Source organism: Vulpes lagopus, chromosome 4, assembly GCF_018345385.1.
Source record: "Vulpes lagopus strain Blue_001 chromosome 4, ASM1834538v1, whole genome shotgun sequence".
Classification (NCBI taxonomy): Eukaryota; Metazoa; Chordata; class Mammalia; order Carnivora; family Canidae; genus Vulpes; species Vulpes lagopus.
This window is the reverse complement of record NC_054827.1, coordinates 125,086,171-125,111,567: the sequence shown is the minus strand read 5'-3', so window position 1 is coordinate 125,111,567 and position 25,397 is coordinate 125,086,171. Positions and strand designations below refer to the sequence as shown.

Here is a 25,397-nt window from a genome sequence, read left to right as displayed (position 1 = left end):
CACTAAAGATCCCAAAAGCCAAAGTAATCCTGAGAAGAAGAACAAAGCAGGAGGCATCAAACTTTGATTTCAAGCTATACTATAAAGCTGGTCATCAAAACAGCAGGGTAATGGCATAAAAACCCACAAATAGGCCAATGGAGCAGAATCAAGAGCCCAGAACTAAACCCAAGCACTTACGGTCAACTAATATTTGACAAGGGAGTTAAGAATACTCAATGGAGGAAAAGATCGTCTCTTTAATAAATGGTGCTGGGATAATTGGATATTCCCATGCAAAAGAATAAAAGTAGACCCCCACCTTACACCACTTACAAAAAATTAACTCAAAATGGATTAATGGCTTAAATGTAAGACCTTGAAACCATGAAACTCCTAGGGAAAAAAAAAAAAAAAAAAAACAGGAAAAAAAGCCCTTTGACATGGGTCCTGGTAATGAGTTTTTGGATATGACACCTAAGCACAAGCAACAAAGTAAAAATGTAACTTTTTACCTAGGTTTATGGAAATGTGGGAATACTTAAGCTTATTCAATAGTAATTGTTTCACAAATCAGTATTCAGCTTGCTCTGACTCTGGATGTCTCCTGAGGTTGCAGGCAAGGCAGCCAAGAATGCAATCATTTGAAAGCTTGACTGGGTCAGGAGGTTTTGCCTCCAAGGTGGCTTATTCCTCTGCCCAGCAAGCGCTGGGTATTAGCCGGAGACCTCGGTCCAGACCTCCCCAGGAAGCTGCTTGAGTGTCCTCATGATGTGACAGATTTCTCCTAAAGCTAGTGCTCCAAGAGAAAGCAAGGAGGAAGCCACAGTGCTCTTCCTGACATAGAGTTGGAAGCTACATAACTGCACTCTTATCCTGCATCACTAAGTACAGCGCATACAGAAAGGGAGGAGAACTGGGGTCTACTTTTGGAAGGCAGGGCTATCAACAGATCTGTAGGCTTCTGAAATTGTGACACTTCTCTCCAAAAGCCTCCTCTCTTGGGCATGTGTCTCCCCTGGTAGGTCCATGTTCCTAAAACCGCCCTTTGAAATCATGCCCCCTGTGAAACCCCTCCCCCACACTCCATGCTCTTGTCTGCTCAGACCCTTTTTTCAGTATTTTTATACTCAAAGTGGATTTAGCCTTTCTGGCAGAGCTTTTAGATCATGTGTAGCTCTCCTTTTCTGTCTTCTCTGCAGTTTTTCTCAGCCCATCTCTGCTCATCATAAAGCAAAAAGGGACACAAGTGAGAAAAATCACCCACTGAAATTAGGACACTTCTCTTTTTACTTTTTCAAAGTTTTTGGTATTTTGTGTACTCAAGTTGTGCTGGGAGCTTGGTTACCTTGTATATTTACTTCCCCTTCTCATTGTTTTGGTTATTTGGGAAGAAATATTAAGAAGCAGGTAGTGAGGCTACCATCTGAGCAAATCTCCATGGGATTTTAAAGGTTGTTGCTCATAAATGGGCATCAGGCTTTAAGTTTTAAAAAAAATGAGGAGGAGAAGAAAGAAAGGAAGGAGAAAAGTAAGTAAGAAGGAGATGGAGAAGAGGAAGAAAAAATACTCCAAATTAACATGCTGCAAGCTAGCATTTGTGATTCCAGGCCCAGTGCTTAGAATTTTTACCTGTGTCTGTTAATTCTATCCTTACAAAACCCTAAGAGGTGAGCTCTGTTAATATCCCCATTTTACAGTTGAAAAAACCGAGAATTAGAATGGTAGGTAAGTTTCACAAAATAACGCAGGTGGTGTGGGTTGGAGCTGGGATGCAAACCCAGGCAGCCTGAGCATCGTGTGAACAGTACTCACAGTGTCCTGCCCTGGGGTCCATGCCAGGGGAAGGTTAGCATACTTCTGAACCCAAGTACTTTAAGTAAATGTGGAAAAATGCACACCCTCAAAGGAGGCCAGAGTTGCTGAGATTTCAGTTGCTTTACCCAGCAAAACTCTTCAGACCTCAGCCCATTCTGATTTTGACATTTTCCGAGTATATGGAAAAGCAAAAAACAAAGAAAACCCACTTGCAAAACAGAAAGGCCATCGAGTCTTATGCTTTATTTAAAAAAATATTAAAAGGGGATTGCCTGGATGGCTCAGTGGTTGAGCATCTGCCTTTGGCTCAGGTCATGATCCCAGGGTCCCGGGATTGCGTTCCACATCAGACTCTCCGCAGAAAGCCTGCTTCTGCCTCTGCCTCTCTGTGTGTCTCTCAGGAATAAATAAATAAATAAATAAATAAATAAATAAATAAATAAATAAACACGATCTAATAAGATACCTTGTTAGATGAGTTTAATGTCATTATTTTTCTAAGTAAACTAGTAATCATAGCATGATATTTTCTTACTGTTTAAGGTAATGCAGGATGAGGAAGAGCTGCTTAGTGCTAAGGATGCCGAGGATTTTCTACTGGGCTTGGACCACGCAGCCGAGGATTTTGTGGCAGTCAGACCTGCAGATTACGAAAGCGTTCACGTTAGGCTGCAGAGGGAAAAAGAACTCCTGTTCGTACCCAGTAGACTGACAGGTACTTGCTCTTTCTTGCCTTCCTGCTCAGTATGGGCAACTTTTCCTTCATGTGAACTGCGGCTACTGTCTGAGGAAGTCCAATTTCCATAGCAGATTCCAATTTCTAATCTGAGTTAGTAATCAAGAAATTTCTTCAGATTAAAAAAAAAAAAGAACATGAGAAAATGCCTTTGAACAAACACTCACTGAGAGAATAGCACAAGAAACAAGGATGAGATGGGGTGACCCCTCATCAAATCAGTGACCAGCTCTCGGGGCAGAGATCAGGAGAGACTCTGAGATTCAGGCTATGAGAAGGAAAATCTCTCTTTCATCCTCTACTTACACTCAACCCTTCTAGAACACTGCTGTGATCAGATGTTTGGAGTTTTTTTCCCCACACCAACCAATTTTCCAAGACCAGCCTGGTATCCTACAATTCAGTTCTGACACAATCTACCTGGAGTTCACACAGACCCCACAAATTAAGGACTCAGTCCCACAAAACTACCTCTACTTAGACACCAGTCACACAAGTAGCAGGTCCCAAGGTTACCCATACTTCTATTTGATTTTTCCACAAATTAGGGGTTCCATGACCCCCTCCTCAGGTTAGGTAATTTGTTCAACAGCACATAGTACTCAAAGGAACACTTATATTTACTGGTTTATCATATAATAAAGGGTATGGGAGAGCCTGATGACTCAGTTGGTTAAGCATCTGCCTTCAGCTCAGGTCATGATCCTGGGGTCCCAGGATCAAGTCTTGTGTTGGGCTCCTTGCTCAGTGAGGAGACTGCTTCTCCCTGTGCCCCTCCCCCTGTTCTCTCTCTTGCTCTCAAATTCATAAATAATTTTTTTTAATTAGGGTATGAGAGAGCACACAGATGAAGTGAGTCATAGGGCAAGGCATGTGAAGGGGTATGGAGCTTCCATCCCCTTCCATCCCCCCTTCAGAGGCACCATCCTCCCAGTGCCTCTACCTGTTCATCAACCAGGAAGCTCCTCAAAGCCCTTCAGTTAGGATTTGTATGGAGGCTTCTGATGTAGACATGAGAGACCAAATCATTGCCATTGTTGATTACTGAACTCTCTAGTCCCTCTCTTTCTCCCAGAGGTGGGGATGAAAGCAGCAGTGGCCAAAAGTTCCAACACTCTACTTCCATGGCTGGTTCCCCCTGGGTGCCAGCACCATCCTGAGACTATCTGGGAGCCCCCAGCCACCAGGCATCCCACTAGCGTGCAATAGGATGTGATTACTTCAGAAATTCTAAGGGAGGTGCAAAGCAGGTTGGCTGAGGTTCCTCACCTGGGGGACAAGGATTGGAGTTCTAGAGCAGGGGCCATCAGATTGACTCCTACTGGCTGCCTCTTGCTTCATTTTGGCCCTGGGTTTCCCTATACTCTTTTTTCCCCTGGAATGTTCTTTCCTCCTGAGAGTGCCTGAAGGAGCCCCCCCAGTTAGTTAGCTGGTAGTTCACACTTAAAATGGCAGGCTCGCCCTCAGCCTGGGAAGGGGTGCACTCATTTTACCTGGGAGTTGGATTTCTTTTCATTTGTCATGTTCTGAGTTCCAATTAAATGCCAAGCCAACGATAAATTATTGTTCCATTTTGATAGATCATCTTGAATCGTGTATGGTTCTAAGTATTAGAATTTGTTGGACATCTCAAGTTTCCTTCTAAAGTAGGTAGCTGGGGGGCACCTGGGTGGCTCAGTCAGTTAAGCATCTGCCTTGGGCTCAGGTCATGATCCCTGGACTCTGGGATCGAGCCCCACATCAGGCTCCCTGCCCAGTGGAGAGTCTGCTTCTTCCTCTCCCTCTGCCTCTCCCCCTGCTCATGCTCACTTTCTCCTTCTCAAATGCATAAATAAAATCTTTCTAAAAATAAAAAAATATAATAGGTAGCTGGGAAAAGCACCGAAGGGTTACAACTTGGCCGTAACAATAATAGCAGATGCATTCTGTGTACTTCTTCCACCAGCTTTCTTTCTAAGCACTTGATGTGTTACCAGCTCACTTGGCCCCACACCAGGGCTGGAGAAGTGTTCATTCTCATGCCCAGTTTACAGATGAAAAAGCAGAAGCGTAAAGGGAAGGCCCTCTGGGGAGGCGACCCCTGGCCTGGCAAACAGGAGTTGGGGAACCACCCTGCCCCAGCTCCTCCTCCCTGAGGTATGACCTCTAGCGAGCTCCTCCGTTCTCAGAGTCTCATCTGAAAAGAGGAGGAAATGAAACGATCCTACGACATGACTCTGGGAGTTTCTTTTTCCTTTGAGCACTGAGAAGAATCGCAGGAGCAAAGCGCCTGTGCTGGGCTGGGGATCAAAAGTAATAATGCAAAAAAAAAAAAAGTAATAATGCTTTCTGTTACTGGTGCTTTCTGTTACTCATGCTGTTCTTGTCACTGCTTGGCAAATGGTTGCCAAAGTAGAGCGTGTCCGCCCCCCTGGGATACAGGAAGCAGATGTCAAGGCTTCTACTGGCACATATTTTTAATCTCATCCTTTCCTGGTTTAATTGTGTATGCATGATAGTGTGTCCACAACCAGTAAATGTCCACAGAGTGAGCAAGTGCTCAAAAACATTTCCATGAAAACCTTAGAAGACCACTGTGTTGGTGCAGGGTTGGTGCCAGCCCTGTGAGTGGTGGGGAGCAGATGAAAAGGGAAAACAATGGTTTACACCCGCCGCCCCCACCCCCCCCCACCCCGACTCCAACGTTGGTTTTTCCAGGAACGCTGACATTGTTTTTTGTGGGTGAGTTTGGAAAACTGAATGTCCAAATGGCCACATGCAGGAAAATTAGCAAATTCAGGGATTCGGCGAGGTTTAGAGTGAGATAATTATAAACAAAAGAGACTCTCCACCTTTCCTCATGAACTCCCGAATTACCTCTGGAAGCTCCCAGGTCCCCTGGCTGCTTCTTATTTCTCCTCTGGCCTACTCTACCCAAGCAAGCCCAGTGATCTTTCCAGAACTGAAGACCCACTCAGTCTCTTCCGGGGGAACCTTCAGTGGGCCACCCTCTTGACCAGAACATGCTGCTGGTAATCTGTAAGGCCCTCCCTCCACCCCAGCCCTGCACACCACCTCACAGTGCTTAGGGTTACCCCACAAACTGGGACCGGCCATGCCATCAGGCCCCCATCCCCAGCTCTTTCCCTCTCAGCCTTCTTGAGTAAGTGCAAATGAAGGGGGCCTACCGAGAAAAGCTTCCCTTCCTGCTCTCACTTATCCTCTTTTTTAACTTCCAAAGCATCTTCTCATACTTTATCTCATTAAATTCTTCCAAGAACCCAGTGAGTACAGGTTATCACCCCTTTTGTACAGAAGGAAAGTGTTCGAAGCAGTGCCCCACCCAGGTTTGTTCTGGCAGTGAGAGGTGCAGCAGCTCCTTTGATTTCAATACCACCCTCCCCTCAGTATGCCACCCTGGTGAGTAAGATGTGGAATCATGTCATGATTCTACAGCATGATATGACAAGTGAACACATTCCTCTTTTCCTTGGTTCTGCTTCTAGAAATTAATATGGAGTGTTTGCAACTTCCAAGAAGATAAGTGAAGTTTCCAGTGGTTGTTTTAGCGCACCAAATTGCAATTTGAAATGTGTAGGTTGGTACCAATGTTGCTTGTCTTTATTTATGCATTATCTAGTGCCCACGTATAAAAAGCTTCCTGAGAATGTGCAGCCCAGATTTCTGGAAGACGAAGGCCTTTATATTGGAGCAAGACCAGAGGTGCCTCGCACCTGTCAGAACATCGTGGAGAACAGGCTGCTGACGCAGGACCCCGTAAGCATGCAGCTCCTGTGGCACTTGAAGCCCATGGATGACTCTCCCTATTGGAGACAGTCACCACACCCTCATGCTCATTTTCTCCTCTCTACAGACAGTGGTTCATTTTTTTTTTCTTTTTTAATTTGTCTTTCAGTACGTTTGGTGATCCTCAAACCACACACCCTCTCCCCTGCTCAAAACCCATCTGCTGCTGGCAGGGCTTGGGATTCTCCTGCTGAGTCAGATGTTGGCGACTTTTTCTCAATTCACAGAAATGTTTACTTGTACACGGATAGAATGTTTTCAATTGTTTTTCCCCCTCTGGTTTTTTTCTCCAATTTTTAATGAATAGGAAGTGCATTTTCTCTTAAGTACTCCTGTAAGCTTTTTGTAAAATGCTTTTTTTGGAGGGGAGTAAGGACTGTATCCTAAACTAATTGTGGGGGGGTATTAGTGAAGACTCAGTTGCTAGTGGAAACAAGGCTTTTTTTAAAGATCTATCAGGACAGGGGAGGGTGCATGATATGTGTGTGTCAACCCAGAATTTTCTTGCAAATGTTGCTTATCCTGTAAACCATTTTCTATCCAGTTAAAAGAAAATGGTGTTCTTCCCTCTGCTTGATCTGCAGGGAAGAAAGTGGTTTGGAGATGATGGGAGAATCCTAGCACTGCCAAATCCCACCAAGGGGTTTCCTTCAAGACCACCAATGTTGACACAGGAAGAAGACATTAAGGCAGAACTTGAAACATTGTATAAAAAGGTGAGCCCACCTCCCCATTTTTTTTTTAGCAAAAAGTAGACTTTTATTCCCATTTTTAATACATGAATGTGCTTGAAAGTGCTTCGCTCTTTGAATACCTTGGGGTACTAAATTCATAACATTCTACTTTGGTGTTTGTTGTTTGTTTTTAAAGTTTACTACCTTACACATAAAGAACACACAGCAGGTGTATTATATAAGAGCGCGTCTGCTATGCTCATCTAATCCTTTCTTAACCAAGGACCGTGTTCCCGGGTAGAAAGAGCTAATCAGTGACTTTCTTTGCATATCCCAGTTAGCTGGCCTTATTTTTTTATTTCTCTGCTGTCTCATAGATGCTACAGGATTATTTCCTACTCATTGTCTCTTCATTATATAACTGGAGATTTTCTCTTTATAAACAGAGTATGTGCAGGAGCAGGGAGAAGGGCAGAGGGAAAAGGAGAGAAAGAATCTCAAACAGGCTCCTCACTGAGCGTAGAGGCCACAAGGTCTCCATCTTGCAACCCTAAGATCATGATCCGAGCCAAAATCAAGAGTTGGCCACTTAACCAACAAAGCCAGGTGCTCCCAACCAGGGATTTTCTATCCTTGCAAGTCCTTTTTACTGTGTTTTCCTAAGGTCTGGTGGCAAACCACCTGATTTGAGTCCAGGCACTAATGCTCATTGGGAAAATTTGGCCCTTAATCTATCCTTGTTGCAATTTCTTCAACTGTAAAGAGGACATCATAATAGCACCTACCTCCTAGGATAGTTGTGCAGATGGGTAGAGATAGTACATTCAAATCCTTGGAACAGACTCAGCAAGTTATGGGTAGTGGTAAACAGACAAAGCATCCTGCCTTAGTGCTTAATTATATTGCTCTTGCTTTCCTGAACTAAGCAAAGATCACCTCCTTCAGAAACCCATGTAATTTTATATTTGTAATATTTCACCACGGATAAAGTGAAAGAGAATGAGGAGATTTAACAATCATCCTATAAAGTGGGGTGACCAACAGGGAAGATGCAGGTGCAAGTTGGAGCACCTGAACTGTCCTACTAATGCCTACTTTGTGACTTGGGGTGGATCCCTTTACCTCTGTGCCCATTTCCTTAATTGAAAAATAGGAACAAGAATCATCTTCTCTACCTCAGAGGATCATTGTGAGTATTAAGATGATGTAACTGTATGCCCCTTTTTTTTTAAAATTGTGAATTTCTCTAGAATTGTGTTGTTGTTATAGACAACTATTAATGAGTGGCTACTTTGTGTGGAAATGTGATCATGGGATTAGATGGTCACAAAACAATAAGCCCAAGTCACAGTCACTGAGAGATTTGTCATCTAGTTGTTTACATGACAGGTACTCGATATAATTGGTGATGGAGACAGTCATCACCTTGAGCACATAGCTGGTAACCAGTCTCCTTTCACCTTTCATCCATTTCAGCAGCAAACACTGATATATGAGGCATTAAATTATGGATAGCAATGAGAAAATCAAAGAGTAAATACTATGTTGAGTTGGGTATTAAGGGAGCCAATTCATTTTGTGTCTTTTCAGAAGTTGTGAGCTAGTGGAGAAATGCATGGGGGTCAGAGAGGGATGCAGATCAGTGATATTTAGGGTAAACTAGACAGAAGAATGCCACCAGACCCAAGACCAGATGGGCTTTCTGCTCCATCTCCCCTGAATTACGCTCCCAGCCAGTAAGCAGCCTCTCAGGAGAGAACGAAGAAGGGAGAGCAGAGAACCCGGAACGAAGAAGGGATAGCAGAGAACCCAGACCAATGGCTCTCAAGCTCCAGCTGTCTCTCCAGTCACATTCTTCCTTCTCTCCAGGGAAGGAGCCGTGAAGGTGGGACATTCTCCCAATAACTGTGAGAGGGGAGATCTCCCCATCTTGTGTGCAGAAATGTGGAAGAAGAGAAGGAGAACGTCCCACTCAGAGGAGCTGGCTGTCCAGCGTCGTAGAGCAAAAGAAGTTAGAGAAGAGACTAGAGACTTTCAAGGTCATTTCTTGGAGGGTTGGGCTTTGAACATAGCAAAGTATGCAGCATATGTTAGAATGTGTGAGCAGGATACAAGTTTAAATTAGAGGGAGGAGATATTATTCCCCCTGTGTGCTCCCCCATTATACATTACCTGTTATATTCACAGTGAACTCAAATACCTCTGTCATTTTGCGAATGTGTTTGTGGAACCTTCCAGTGATTCAAAACATAATGCATCTCTTTCTGGATTAATATTTTCACAATTTTATTTATTACTAACTTTTACCTTTTCCTGTATTATTCAGATCTGTCCAGTGTCAAAACCCATGTTTTTCTACTATTCCATGTAACAGACTTGCCTTTAAGAAAAAAATGTTAAATGCATATGGCCTATATTTTTAGTCTTATGTCCAAACATACCTTCCATCTGGGAGTTTTGACCTGATGCAGGAGCACAGGAGGAGATGGATGGGCAAGATGGCTTCATTGATAGCTTATTAATGCATCTCCCCTTTCCCTCCCCACTACCCTGAAAATGACTTAAGGCAAAGATGGGGTCTTCTTCTTCTTTTAACCCTAGCACCAAGCAGAAGGCTGGCACATAGGGACACCTCAATCAAGGTACAAATTGAATGTTATTAAAATGATTCAGCTTGGCTGAATGTATCTAGAAGAGATGCCCTTGTTATTCCTCTCTGTAGCTCTCTCTACTGCAGAGCAGTGGATTTCCTGGGCTCTGGTTTAACCCTGGCATCCAAGTTGGAAAACCAAGTCAGTGTGCTGGGTTGGGAGTTGGCAATTCCCTGGGCCATTAATGGTGAATTTATGACTCAGAGGTCTCAGGCTCAAAGCTAACCCAGCAGGAATGACCAAACCCATCCCCCATTAGTAGTGTTTAAAAGTGAAATATTCTTTTTTTCCTAAATTAAGGCCTTTGTTAAGACTGTTAAAAATGGAGAAATACAAAAAGAAAGTCAATATGGCTCAAAAAACAAAGTTAAACATCAAATGAAAAAGAATGCACTTAAATACCTCTTAAGAAGGAACTATTCCAAAACTTAAAAAATAAAAAAAAAAAAATGCCAAGGGCCTAGCACATCAGACATAAACAATATAAATGCAGTTCACCTAATCCTGACGGTAAAGTAGGGTTAGGGTTGTTGAAAACGATCCCAACAACCTCCCTCCTTCCTCCCTTCCTCCTTTCCCTCCATTCCTTCCTTCCTTGCATCTTTCCCTCATTCCTTCCCTTCCTTCCTTCTTTTATTTTTATTCTTCCCATCCTTAACTGAAAGTCCACTATACTCTTAGTTGTCCTAAACTTAGAGAATATAGAGGTAGCAATATTCAAACATGGCCTTAGACTGTCCCTAGTATGGGTAGACAGAAATGTCATGTGTTACAGATTCTGTGAGGGGAACCTGGCTGGCTCAGTCAGTAGAGCATGTGACTCTTGATGTCAGGGTCATGAGTTTGAGCCCCACGTTGGGCATAGAGTTTACTCTTTTAAAAAGTTGAAGATTCTGTGATTAGAAGTTGGCATGACATTCCGGGGAGGCCAGGAATATGTGTAGGAGCCTCCCCTTTGGAAAACTGCCTACTATTTTGAGGAATTTACCATGATTCCAACCTCCTTGTTAATTACCACTCCCCCTCCACCATTCTCACCAATGTTTCATAGAGCACTGGTCACCTACTATGTTATAAGCACTGCATGTGCCAGCACTCTTTGGGTTGCAGATGACAGAATCAAGTGCAAACTAGCTTAAGGTAAGAGAGAACTTGGTGGCCCACAAAACTGAGAAGGAGCTAAAGATAAATCATAAAAATGAAGGAAGGGCTTTGGGAACCAGGACCTTAGGGGCTGGGACCAGCGACTCCATGTTGCCAGTCTCTCTCTCTACCTCTCTTTTCTCTGGTTCTCCTTGAATGTTGACAGGCTTCATTTCCTCCTCTTATAGAAAAGCCAGAATTCTTCACGTGTTAGGAGGTACGACCCTTGGTAATCTAAGCTTAACAGCTCTGGGGGAAAGGATCCCATCTTTTCCTCCAAGAATCACACTGTCAATAGGACATGTATGCCCAGAAGATGGGAATGAGAATGCTTCCCGGGGAGGACCAGAACAACAGCCACAGAATCTACTGCAGGCTCTGGACTGGATAGATTCTGAATAGAATTTTATTCTGAATCTGAATAAATTCTGTTCCTATATTTTCCTAGGGCGAATATAGAAACTTGTGTTTTAATCCCACCGATGTTTATTCATTTCTGTACATCTTTTATTTTTTATTTTATTTTTTTAAGATTTATTTATTTATTTTAGAGAGAGAGAGTGCATGAGCAGGGTGGGGGTCAGAGGAGAGGAAGAGAGAAGAGAGAAAAGCAGACTCCCTACTAAGCATGGAGCCCAACTTGGGGCTTGATACCATGATCCCAAGATCATGACCTGAGACAAACAAAAGTCAGTTGCTCAAATGCCTGAGCCACCCAGCCATCCCTCTATAGCTTTTAAATTTCTTTCTCCATTGGCATACACCTCCACACACACTGAGAACATCAGTAGGTAATCCATTTGCATCACCTCTGATAGTTTTGGTTTTTGGTTTTCAATTGAAAAATGAAGAATCAAATCAATTTCAACATTAAAATAATATGTTCTATAAATATCATTTATTCTTAGAAGAAATTATTTCCACTATTTTCATGATAGTTCTCAGTATATAGCAAAAGACAATATATTTAACCAAAAGGAAGACAAGGAACTGAGAGTCTTTCTCCTTAATAGGAAGAGAGTTGGGGTCTTTCAAGCAGTCTAGCCCAGTGACTATTAGAGTCCTGGAAGGTTTTTTTACATGGGTGAGCTAGAGTCTAAGGCAGAGACCACCAGCAATCATTTGACCATGGGCTAATGCAGATTTGGGGAAAGAGAAATGAAGTATAGGTGTCCTGGGCAACATTTCAGGTAAATTGGGCTGTGCTACCCACATTTCTTACTCATACCAAGAGTACAAGATGGAACCTGAGAGCCACACCCTGAGTGATCTCATAACTCTGGAACCCCATGGCAAGAGGAAAGGCAAAGCAAGAACCAACAGGAGGAAAGCAATTAGAGAGGGATTTTCTGTTAAGTCTGAGGAATGATATTCAGCTGTACATGTCTTTGTGAGGTGGAAATTTTTTAATTAATCTCTGTAGTCTGAGTAATCATAAGACACATAGTGACCATATGCAGATTAAAAACTTCTAATATGGGGGTGGCTGGATGGCTCAGTCAGTTGAGCGACCAACTCTTGATTTTGGCTCAGGTCATGATCTCAGGGTCATGAGATTGAGCCCTGTGTTGGGTACAGGCACTGGGCGTGGAGCCTGCTTGGGATGCTCTCCTTCTCCTTCCACCCTTCCCCTGAACCCCCCTCCAACTGCTCTTTAAAAAACAAAAAACAAACAAACAAAAAAAAAACCTTCTAACACAAATGTGGGTTATAATTGAATACTTTTATCTGAATGGAAGAGAAGAAGAATTATGCCCTCCATTGTGGCAGTCTGAAGTGTAAGGATATTAATAATCAGAACTAGGGTTTCTATAAGACACAAAATATCAATGGGATATGATCTCAGCAGGGGTGCTCTTCCCTTCCTATAAATGCAAATGGAAGCTCAACTCAGCATATTGTGGAAGGTACAGAGATATCGTCAATTCATTCCTATTTAGGCCTCCCATTTGTAAACACATCCCAGTTTTACAAGGATATTTTTGAAGCAAAAAAGTCTGTTGGTTTTCTCATCAAAGACAGACTGAATGTTATTTTATAGGAGAAAACTTGTAATTTTATTCAAATAAATGAAGATACACTGTGTTGAAGTCCTAAAGGAAATTATAAGTCCTAAGTATACATTAATAGTATATTAATCTAGGAGGGTGGGAAATATGAAATGAATTTATTTTTAGAATAAAAATAAATAAATAAACCCGTATATTCTTATTGCGGCTACTGGTGCATCTGGCTGTGGTCCCATGACACATTAGATCATCATGATCCAGTAAGTGCTTTAACTGGGGTCCCCCCATACTCTGCTCTCTTTAACAGGCCATAAAATATGTCCATAGAAGTCAGCACATGATTGGATCTGGAGACACCCCTGGAAATTTCCAATTGGACATTGATATTTCAGGGTTAATCTTCACTCATCATCCCTGTTTTAGCCGAGAGCATGTTTTGGCAGCCAAGTTGGCTCAATTATATGACCAGTACCTTGCAAGACACCAGAGAAACAAGGCAAAATTCCTTACTGATAAGGTACACTCTTCCATTCTTACTGCTAAGGGGATTGGTTCTTCTGATGAGCCCAAGCAACAAAAATACTTGCTAGCAGCAAATGTTCATGCACCTTTTTTCTTGAGCCCCGTTGGCCTAGGGTGTGTGATAGATTGTTCTACCTGCAAGCAAAAGGAAGCATATGACAAAGTACATTTCACATGCACATATTCAGTGGCACACATTGGCTTAAAGAGAAAGGTTTGTGCAAACAGTGCAAGTAATCTCACCTATGAGGGGTGGGCATTTAATGGAAGATAATGTGGCTGTGTTTTGCTTGTGTGATTTCAGATGCTGAGACCATTCATGGCTTGAGAATCTCTCTGTCCTTAGAGACATTCTCATCTTTACATGTAATTTGCCATAACGTGGTACCCAAATATGAGTCATTTGTTTCCAATGATGCTCAAAGAAATGGCTTTTTGGCATTTATTTCCAATGGAATTTTCTTGAGTAATTTTGACTATGGGCAACTTTAGTCCGACATCCTGACTTTAAAATCTACTGCCCAAATAAGAGATAATTCCACATTTCCTTCTTTTGAGTCTACGGTTTTATGATCTGTTCACAAAAATATCACTGTATATCCAGGACCCAAAATGATCCACTTTTAGCCTTGAAAGAAACCTTATTTCTGAGACACACACATAAAAGCAACATTTGTCATGAGCAACGTGATTATATGGGCTGCAGAACAGGGAGGGACATACACTGTTCTTTATTACTCATTTTATTTTTTAAGAATAGAAGAAAGAGCTCTGTGAGAGTTCATTTTGGTGGAAGTGTGGGAATAGCTGGAAGCTTGAACATCCATTCACAGATTTGCTGGCATCATTTTGCCCTGGAGGAGTGGGTGGTTCAAGGAATGTAATTTGCAGTAGGTGGTAGTGTCTAACTCAAAACTTGCATCCATATTTTTTTAAGCTCCAAGCTCTCAGAATTGCAGTTCAGACAGGACTTAATCCAGCAAAAACTCATAAGTCTCTCGATACAACCCAAAGAACCATCAATGAGTATAAGTCTGAAATTCGGTGAGTAAAATGTGTAATTATAACTTCTATTTTCGTTCTTGTTAGATGTGTACTTGTTGAAAGATTTTTTTCCAGTTTTTCCAAATGCACTGAATATATGAGAAATTAACCCAAATGAAGAAATGAGATATATCCATCCTATTAACACCAAATTTGAAGTCCAATAAGAGAATGAGCATGTAGGATATTGTAACTTACTCTGCTGGGGTAAACAAACATTGCTACAGCCACCATTTTAGAGGGCAGTCTGATCATAGGCTAGCCAAGTGGGATGTGAACATGGAGACATAATGTGTAAGAAAATGACAGTATCATGTACAAAAGTCAAGAGCTGGGAATCACCCCATACCAGAATGAAAACATCTGGTATAGTTTTAACTGAACATCTGTAGCACAGTTAAATTGAATTAGATCTGCAAGTACCAACATGCAGAAAACATTGTTGAATTAGAATATCTAGGTGTAAAAAAAAAAAAAAAAAAAAAAAGAATATCTAGGGGTAAGTGGATACTCCCGGTTTTACAAGGATATTTTTGAAGCAAAAAAGTCTGTTGGTTTTCTCATCAAAGACAGACTGAATGTTATTTTATAGGAGAAAACTTGTAATTTTATTCAAATAAATGAAGATACACTGTGTTGAAGTCCTAAAGGAAATTATAAGTCCTAAGTATACATGAACCATGGTTCATGAACTCTAAAGAGTACCCAACACAACACTTGTCTGTCATAGATACACACATGTGTGGTACAGGTGGATGGAAAAGACACATGCGCCAGTTTCTTCAAGGAGGGAAAGGAGGGAATGCAATCCAAGAGGTCTTCAAACCTAACTATAACACTTGAGATAAAAACAGAAAGCCCTAAGTGAATCCTAATTATTTCTGACACATACTTCGTGCTTCTTGGAATTTCTCATAATTAACATTTAAAAATTTAAACCCTGATTGTTGCCAAACAATAAGGAAATATGTAATGTAGAAGGTATCTTCTAGAGTCCCATCCCTTGGGGAAAATCATGGTAGCAGATTTTTGCTAGCTCTTTCACATGTATATTCACAAAGTTATTTATACATATATACTCACGCATACATACACAGATGTGTTTGTGTGTATATGTTTTATCTTTTTAAGGAATCATGCTGCATTTACCATGTCACAACTTGCTTTTCTATGTAAAATGCATCTTGGACCTTTTCTTATTACAATATGTCTAGGCCTGTATCTTTATTTATTTTTAAAGATTTATTTATTTATTTTAGGGAAAGAAAGAGAGGGTGTGTGTGCAAGTGCGAAGGTGAGGAAGGGTAGGGGGAAAGGGAGAAAAAACCTTAAGCAAACTCCCCTCTGAGCATGGAGCCCAACATGGGGCTCCATGCAGGGCTCGATTCCAAGACCCTGAGATCAAGACCTGAGCTGAAATCAAGAGTCAGAGGCTTAACCAGCCAACTGAGCCACCCAGGTGCTCTTATATTATTTTTATTTGTTTATTTATTTATTTATTTATTTACGATCTTATTTATTTATGATCTTATTCATTTATTCATGAGAGACACAGAGAGAGAGGCAGAGACATAGGCAGAGGGAGAAGCAGGCTCCCTGCAGGGAACCCTATTTAGGACTCAATCCCAGGACCCCGGGATCATGCCCTCAGCCAAAGGCAGACACTCAACTGCTGAGCCACCCAGGCATCCCTTCTTGTATTATTTTTAAAGGCTGACATTATATAGATGTTAAGTTCCCAGGTGATAGGCATTTGTATTCTTCCTATTTTTTATTATAGAAACTGTACTCTAATTGACATTCCTATATGCATGAGTATTTCCACAAAATAAATTCTTAGAACAGGAATTAATAAATCAAGGACTTTAAATGTCTACTTTTCTTTTTACAACCTAGCCTCAAGTTGGAAATTCCTCCCGCAAAGTGGAAATTAGTGATGTGGAGATACTGTCATTGTAAAAGTATGAGGAATATGTTTCAACATGAAAATGCTTACTTATGCTTTTTTTTTTTAAAGCCCACAGTGCAGTGTCCTTGTGAAAATAATTTTGCTTTTGCAAAAATTTTGTAAGGAAAGTGACCAAAGGCCGTCCTGAACACAGCAGTGGTTTTATAGGGACTCGTACTTATTTTTTTTTAAGATTTTATTTATTTATTCATGAGAGGCACACACACAGAGAGAGAGAGAGAAGCAGAGACACAGGCAGAGGGAGAAGCAGGCGCCCTGCAGGGAGCCCAACGTGGGACTCTATCCCGGGTCTCCAGGAGCAGGCCCTGGGCTGAAGGCGACGCTAAACCGCTGAGCCATCCGGGCTGCTCAGGACTCATACTTCTTAATCAGTATTTGAAAATTGGCAGAGCCATGTGAGATGGACAGACGATGCGAGGCTGGTGGTTGGCAGACCCAGCACAGTCTTTCTGTCGCCCCTGGAGATGAACACCTCTGCGATCCAGCGTTCCTGGCTCACCCACTCTCTTAAAGACTTACTGACTTTTCACGATTGTTAAAACAAATCTAAGCAGATGGCCTGTTCCTGGATGTCCCCTCACGTGGGTCCCTGGCTGTTGCCACCCTGCCACCCTATGAGCCCTCACTGGGCATCTATCTGCTGAGTCCGTGGCAGGTGGCGCTCACCTCAGCCAGCACCACATCGGGCCTTTCCCATCCTATTTTCTGTAAATGGCACCATGACCATATGTCTTGTCCTCCAAACTGGAGCCAGCTTTATAAGGAAGGAATCATGGGCGTTTATGCAAGATAGGGAAACACTGTTTTGAACCCTCTCTACTGGGTCTTTAGCCTTGGACCTACTCAAACTCGAACAAAGAATTCTGTGGCCCTAGATCCCCATCTGGTAACCACTTTACTTTCTCCTTGTATTTTCCTTCACAGCCAAACTTATGGAAAACACTGTACTATTCTTGCTGCTCTACTCTCTCACCTCCTGTCCACTCGAACCCATCCTCACTCGCTCCCCCACCTTTCCTCTGAGGCTGATCTTGCCACAGTCCCTGGGCATCCCTGCCTTACTAAGCCCCTCCTGCTACCTGGCCTCTTGACAGCGAGGGGCATTGTCACCAGAGGGGCCTGTGGTGGTGTATTTCTTTCCTTCCCCTCCCTACACCACCCTCTCTTGGATGTCTGCACCCCTGTCCTTCCCACCGTCCTTTGTCTAATTATTCTCCTCTGTCCAGCTTCCAAAGATTTGAAGTTCCTCACAAGGTTTTTTGTTTTTGTTTTCTTTATTAATCTGCATTTTCTCCTGAGATTGGAATCCAGTCCTGTGGTTGGAAAGATTATCCAGATTCCAGTGGCTCCCAGAGTTTCACCTCTGGTTGAAACTCCCTTCTGCATGCCAGACCCCATCTGCACCAGGTTTCAGAAAAGGGTTACCTGACTGCCTAAGCAAAACCTCCTTTTCCTTTTCCACCAGAGCCCTGACCACAATTTGTCATTAAATATTCTCTTGTGGGGTGCCTGGGTGGCTCAGTCAGTTAAGCATCTGCCTTCAGCTCAGGTCATGATCCTGGGGTCCTGGGACTGAGCCCCAGCATTGGGCTCCCTGCTCAGCAGGGAATCTGCTTCTCCCCCTCCTCTGGCCCCTCCTCCCCACTGGTGCTCACTCTCTGTCTCTCTCTCTCTCTGTCTCTCTCTCTCTCTCGTAAATAAATAAAACTTTTTAAATAAATAAATAATTAATAAATAAATAAAAATAAATAAATAAATATTCTTTTGTGATGCTTGCTTCTTTGGCAGATGTCAAATTTTTCTTGCTAAGACTTCTTTTTTGGCATTTCTGGGAAACCATTTTGTCAAGTACTAAAAAAGGAAATTGAAAATGTATCAGAAAGCCTTAAGGGTGTCATATAACTCAGCAACACAATTTTATATTGCAGTTTTTAAAAAGGAGTCAGGGAAGGTAGCATCTAAAGACATTAGAGAAGAACAGACCACTTGATACTGACAGCTACCATTTGTGCACCATTTACCAGATGTCAGGCACGGTTCTAATATTAAGTCTTACTCCCAACAACCAATTTGCTTTATAAAGCAAATTCTACTAGCGTCCCTAGGTTACAGGTGAGGCATAAAGAGGTTCAGTTGTTTGGCCAAGGCCAGTCAACAAATGATAGAACTAGGATTTAAACCTACAGGGTCTGGTTCCAATATCTGTGCCCTTAACCTAACTACATGCTTCACTTCCTCTCAGGAAGAATGTTTCTTGGGGCACCCGGGTGGCTCAGTCAGTGAAGTGTCTACTTTCAGTTCTGGATTTGACTATCATTCATAAAGAAGACTTAAAGTAAGGCATTAAATAATTCCAACACACTTTAAATAGTGGGAATAAACATGAAGGCATTTCCAACTGATCCCTCTTCAAATCAAGTTGAAATATTGTTAATCTAGTTAGCACTGAAAACTCACCAAGGCAGGCAGTGACATAACTTCATCTCCTAAATGTGATTTGTGTTAACAGAGATGGACTTTTGGGGCACCTGGGTGGCTTAATTGGTTAAGCATCTGCCTTCCACTCAGGTTGTGATCCCAGGGTCTTGGGATCAAGCCCCGAATTGGGCTCCCTGCTCAGTGGGGAGCCTGCTTCTCCCTCTCCTTCTCACTCTCACTCTCCATCACTATCTCTGTCATTATTTCTGTCTCTCTCAAATAAATGAAAAAAATTTTTTTAAGATTTTATTTATTTATTCATGAGACACACAGAGAAAAGCAGAGACACAGGAAGAGAGAGAAGCAGGCTTCTTGCGGGGAGCCTGATGCAGGATGGATCCCAGGACCCCGGGATCATGACCTGAGTTGAAGGCGGCAGACACTCAACCACTGAGCCACTCAGGTACCCCTAAATGAAAAATTTTTTAAAAAACAGAGATGGACTTTAATATGTTTATTGTTAACTGGGACAGTAACACACTTTCGTATGTGTACAATAATTTAGTCCATTAGAACTGATTTTACTGAGCCTCTTATTTTTATAACTTCAAAAGTGGCTGTTTGCCTAAGGGTACATAGTATCAATAAGAAGTTTAGAAGGTAATTTAGTTTAATTGAAGTCAGATTTACCTAGAGAAAATAAAATCAAATAACCTCTCAAAACAGATCGGCATCCTATTGTCTTCAAATTTCCATTCACATTCTTGGACTTCTAGTACTTAAGAAGTATTGTAGATATCAAATTAAATATATAATCTCTATAGAATTATTAGTTTCATTTTTATTGCAAACCCATCTAAATAACTTTTTAATATATAACAATATAATAATAATAATGTATTTTATCTTCTAGGCAAACAAGAAAATTACGTGACACTGAACAGGAGAAAGATCGAACGTTGCTTAAAACCATCATAAAAGTTTGGAAGGAAATGAAATCCCTTCGAGAATTTCAGAGGTTTACAAATACACCCTTGAAACTTGTTTTGAGAAAGTAAGCGTTTTCGAAAGTTATTTTATTGACCTATGTAATGCATTGGGAAAACACGTAAAACATTGATACGGCTTAAAAAATAATTATGAATAAATAATTAGCAAATAATAATAACTGAGAAAACAAATAAATAATGATGTAACCATTCCCCAGGTTAAGAAATAGGATGTTGCCAGTATCTGGGCAGCCCCCATGTTCCTAACCCCAACCACTTCCCCCTCCATCCAGAAGTAATCGTTTTCCAGATTTTTATGATCTGCATTTCCTTGTTCTACTTACAGGTTTCCATCTTTGTGTAACTCCCAAGAAAATTTAGTTTAATATCACCTGTATTTGTTGTATCCACAAATGAAAGTAGGTTGTGTGTACTCTTTAGTGTATTCTTCAATACTGTATGAGATTCATCTACTTTATAACACGTAGCTAACTGGAGTTTATTTTCTCTCCTTTATAATACTACATTATATGAATATAGAAAAATTTGTCCATTTCACTGTTGATGGGCATTTGAGTTGATTCTGTTTTTCAGCTTCCAGACAGCACTTCGATAGGTATTCTTGTACATGTCTTTTTAGGAACATGTGCCTAAGCTTTCCCAAAATATACCCGGAAGTAAAATTGTTGCATCTTAGGGGATATGATTCTCTGATACTCACATGCTGATTCCAAACACTTTTCCAGAGTGGTTGTGCCAATTTATACTTTGACCAGTGTTCCCGCAGGTCCCTATCACCGAAACCATCCACGTCACCTGCTGTTGTCAAATGTTACATTTTGCCAATCCAATGGCATCGTTTAATTTATGTTCGTGAATTGGCCATTTTGTTTTCCTCTTTCTGTTCAAGGCTTGTATTGATTTTTGAACTGGATTGTTGTCTTTGTACCTTTTCCATAATTGGTAGGAGGTTGGTGTATACCCTGGGCACAAGGCCTCTGTTGATGGTGTGCATTGTGGATACCCTCTTGTACTCTGTAGTTATCTCTTCACTCCTTTTGGCTGCTTTTTGATAACAGAAACTCTTCATTTTAAACAAATAAAATATGTTCATCTTTTCTTTTATGATCAGTGCTTTCTGTATGCTGCTCTAGAAATCCTTCCCCTGAGTCAAGTAGACTAAAATCTTTATAGTTTTATCTTCCTTATTCATCTATAGTCTGTTGATCTTTGTATAGTGTGGAGAAAGTGAACTTGAATAACATTTATGCTACCTAATTTGCTAGACTTTGATACATGATTAAGAGTACAGTTATCACAACAAAACCATACTCTCTATATTAATTAAAGATTATCTGTGCTGTTGGCTTTGGTCTCTTCCTGATTGTTTCTTCAGAGTAAGTGCTGTGCTGTAGATCAACGTGAAAAGTAATAAATGTGGACAATTATCTGATACTTTGCTTTGAAGGCAGCCATGTTTCAGCCAAAGATAGCTACAAATTATGATTTTTTTTTGGATGGTAATTTTTGTAAGACTCAGAAAACACCCTACAGTTCCCAGGACAAAGCACAAGATCGTGCTTTATGAGGGCAGGGACCTGGTCACACCTGGATATCTGGTCCCAGAGCACCTGCCACTTGGCACCCGCTCAGTTAATATTAGCTGATGACATGCAAATTCAAACAGTCTGCCCCACAGAAACTGTGGGTGGCTCCCAGAAATTCCAGTGTTTCAGCTTCCCAATTCCATCTCCCAGGCTACCCTTCCCACCAAGAAGCAGAATATAAATATTTCCCTGTTTTCTTTTTCCTTCCTTCCATTTAGGATAAACTAAACTTTACAGGAAATTTGCCCTGAAGGTCACTTCTAGGTGACACTTTGTGATACGTAACACCCCTTCCTCCCATAAGTAGGTGCCTTCTAAATTCCTTCATAGTGCCACTCTTCATACTCTTGATTCATCTGGCCACTTTATGATACAGCATAATTTTTTTTCTGCCAAAGTCATCAGATTTCCACTAATTTATTTATGCCTCTGAATAACAGAGAGCAGAGCAAAAGATTCTCTATATGTCAGAGATGGAACATAAATTATGAGCCAGATTTCTCCAACATTTATTACTTTCCGGTGCCACTGTGTTTCCAAAGTGATATCTTCAATAGCATCCTAGAGCCCGAAGAGTCTGTGCCTTAGGGAACTGTTAACTGCTAAAACCACCAGGCCCCACGTGTTGTAAGCAAATCTATGTCAACCTTAGGCACCTGAGTAAGTTTAAGAGACAGGAGCAGAACCTGCAGGCCAGACTGCAGTGACCACATAAGTCCAAGTAATGAGCTTCAACAATCCCAAAGTGCTGGGCTGGAGGTGTTGGATGCAGTGAGTCCACCGCCCCCTTCCAGGAGACTCACACTGCTGATTAGCATACCACATCTGTTTATCTCAGGTTGATTGGGCCACAGGACCTTTTTTGGCAGGGGATCTCACAGAACTAGTGTTTTACCAAGTACAGTGTGGGAAACACTGCTTTGGGCTGAGCAGAGCTCCTGATACAGTATCAGCAGAATTATCAAATAAAAACTCAAATTGTCAATCTAAAGTTAGGCTAGTAGTTTCAGGGGCTGAGAAACAACATAATGAAGTGGTTCCTCTTCTAATAAAATAACTACAATGACACTCTACCTCTCCCGGTTGAGAATCTACAGGCATGATGTTTGTTTGCCGTCCAGGTCACTTAGCTCAGAGTGGCATCGTTGCTTGGCAGTAAATAGCGATCTAGCTCATATTCTAGCTCTCCACTCACCAACTGTGGGGTCTTGAGCAAATTACTTACTCTCTCTGTGCCTCAGTGTGTAAAACACAGATGATAGTAGTATCCGTCTCCCAGGGTTGTGCACCAACACTTAAAAAGAGAACCTGTCACATAGGACCTGTCATGTAGCAAGCCCCATACAGGTGTCTGCCATTGTTATTATTCTGTTACTTAGTTTCAAGAAATAACTAAGGTACTGTAAATTATTTTAAAGGGAAAAAGTTGACCAGAAAGCAGACGAAGAAGCATATGAAGCAGAAATTCAAGCGGAAATAAGTGAGTTGTTGGAAGAGCACATGGAAGAGCATGAACAGAAGATGGAAGCATACAGAGCCGCATACCAGCAGTGGAAAGCCTGGAAGAAAGCCCAAGTTTGTCAAGTCACTCAGCCTTGAGCAGGGCTGACCTTGGGGACAGGAGGGGTCTGGGAAGTCATCCCTTGAGGCCAGAGGAGGGAAACTGGACAGGCAGACTGGGGCCCCTGCTGGCTGCACTCTGTCTCCCACTGAATGTCGGGTATTGATGCATCTGGGCTCCCCTTGGAAAATTATATAACTTTGTGCATGTAACCCAGCAACGTGGAATCCAAGTACAATAAGTAATAGATCAGGGGACCCGCAATAGCTGTGCCCACAAGACTTACTTTACTTTCAAGATGTGTCCTTGGCCTGTAGAGCCAATATTAATGATCACAGGAATAGCTAACATTTTTAAGACCCTTCTCCATCTCAGACACTGTGATAAGTACTTTACAGGCATTACCTCAGTTCAACAGCCCTGGGAAGAATTTTCTATGATTGTCCCCATTTTGTAGATGAGAAAACAGGCACAGAGAGGTCAAGAGGCTGAGTAACCTGCCTGAGCCACACAGCTGCTCGAAGTGGAGCTGGCTTGGCATGCAGGTCTGTCTGGTTCTGAAGACTGTGGTCTTAAGTGGAATGGCAAAATTTCTGTTTGATGTAAGATTGCCTTTTACCCAACAGAGGGCCAAGAAGAAGAAAAAGAAGCAAGGAGTCGAAGAACATCCCGATGAGGAGATGGAGGAGCCGTATCCCGGGGAGGAACCTGTAAAACCGGTCCCTCCAGAACCCACCGATCGGGCCCTGATAGAGCAACAGGTGAGAGAGAGGGCAGCCCGGAGCAGAAGAAGGCCTGGGGAGCCCACGCTGGTCCCAGAGCTGAGCCTGGCGGGGAGCGTCACACCCAATGAACAGTGTCCCAGGTGAGCAGATGCCTCCTGACTGGCACAGTATGATCAGGAGAATCATAAACTCTGTAAATAGGCATTAGATTGAACTATTTGGAATTGTAGATATTTGCCCATATTTTGGTGATTTCAACTGGCTCCCCCACCTCGGGCATCCCCACTGGCCAGTTAGGAACACACGGAGGGGAGCTCCCTGTAGCAGGGGCTCTTCACAGCCACTACCTGCATGGCTTTTGATTGGGAGCCTTCATCTACAACATCACGGTGTCTTCTGTCCACAGTTGCACATTCTCTGCTCCCTGACACAGACATGACACAGACATGTCCTTGGCCCTTGTTTTCAGCTGCTTCAGAGGCTAGCTTCTCTCTTTGAAGGCTCCAGAGAGCCTCTCAGAGGAATGGTGGACATTCCCTATAGCCTTCTGAAGCTTATTCTCCAGATTTGATAGAAACACATTTCTAGGGGTACCTGGGTGATTCTGTTGGTTAAGTGTCTGACTCTTGATTTAGGCTCAGGTCCTGATTGTAGGGTTGTGAGATCAAGTCCCGCGTTGAGCTTCACATAGGGCTCCACACTGGGCATGGAGCCTACTTAAGATTCTCTCTCCCTTTTCCTCTTCTCCTCCCACCACCACCACCACCCCCATGCTCCTTCTCTCTCTAAAAAAGAAAAAGAAGAAATAAATGTCTAATCATTCATGTGATGCCTAAGAAACAGAAACTCTACTTTATATATATGTGTGTATATATATATATATATATATATATATATATATAACAAATTCAGTCCCCCTTAGTGATAATTAAGATGTGGGGATTCATAGGATGTCCATATACAACTTCCTACAACCTCCTTACTTTCAAACTTCTGTTAATATACCAATAATGTATTTTTAATTGTGTCTTTTATGTTCTGTTCTCCCAATTTCATTGCATTCAGATACTACACATAAATAAATTATTCTTCAGCACTGAATTAACTAATTTCAAGCTACATATAGCATGCCGTATTTTAAAAAAAAAACATGAACATCCAAAATATGATTACATTTTTTTAATTAATTTTAAAGGGAAAACTTGGGCTTGATTTGGCATTCTTTTGTCATGAGTCTCATTTTGACTGAGAATATATACCTCAGTCTTAAATTGCTCAGTTTTCACTGGGATTTAGAACTATAACCTAGGTTACCCCAAACCAGTGATTATGATTAACCCTTCTCATCAGGCCATCACATAACAGAGGCCATGCAGAGGAAGGGGGCATGTTGGGTCTGTTTGTAGCAAAAGGTTACTGGGAATAAGTCATAAAACAATTCTGAGTTGAGTCATTGGGTGTCTTGAATACTTCTTAAAATTTAATGTTAAACTCCTTTACAGAAAAAAAAAAGTTTAAGTCATTTGAGCAAGTCCATATCTGGGATGGGCCTAAATTACAGAGACATAAAAAGTTAAAACTACCTCCTAATTTAATGGATACAGAATTTCTATTTGGGATGCTGAAAACATCCTGAAGAAGGATAGTGGGATGATTGTACAATATTGTGAATGTATTTAATGCCACTAAACAGTCCACTTAAAATATTTAAAATATAAGTTTAATGTTATGTGTGTTTCACTGCAATTAAAAAAAAAAAAAAAAAC

At 41.7% G+C, this 25,397-nt stretch overlaps 1 protein-coding gene across 4 annotated transcripts in view; it reads left to right on the top strand.

The window, feature by feature from the left end:
• The window catches only part of CC2D2A (coiled-coil and C2 domain containing 2A), a 136,768-nt gene that overhangs the window by 42,183 nt on the left and 69,188 nt on the right, over positions 1-25,397 (top strand). For all 4 annotated transcript variants that reach the window (XM_041751338.1, XM_041751336.1, XM_041751339.1 and 1 more), the window contains 8 exons: positions 2,341-2,512; positions 6,153-6,289; positions 6,904-7,035; positions 13,104-13,313; positions 14,256-14,362; positions 19,663-19,803; positions 22,764-22,920; positions 23,533-23,771. In XM_041751338.1, coding sequence (XP_041607272.1) covers positions 2,341-2,512; positions 6,153-6,289; positions 6,904-7,035; positions 13,104-13,313; positions 14,256-14,362; positions 19,663-19,803; positions 22,764-22,920; positions 23,533-23,771 — 1,295 coding nt within the window. The remainder of the gene's footprint in view (positions 1-2,340; positions 2,513-6,152; positions 6,290-6,903; positions 7,036-13,103; positions 13,314-14,255; positions 14,363-19,662; positions 19,804-22,763; positions 22,921-23,532; positions 23,772-25,397) is intronic.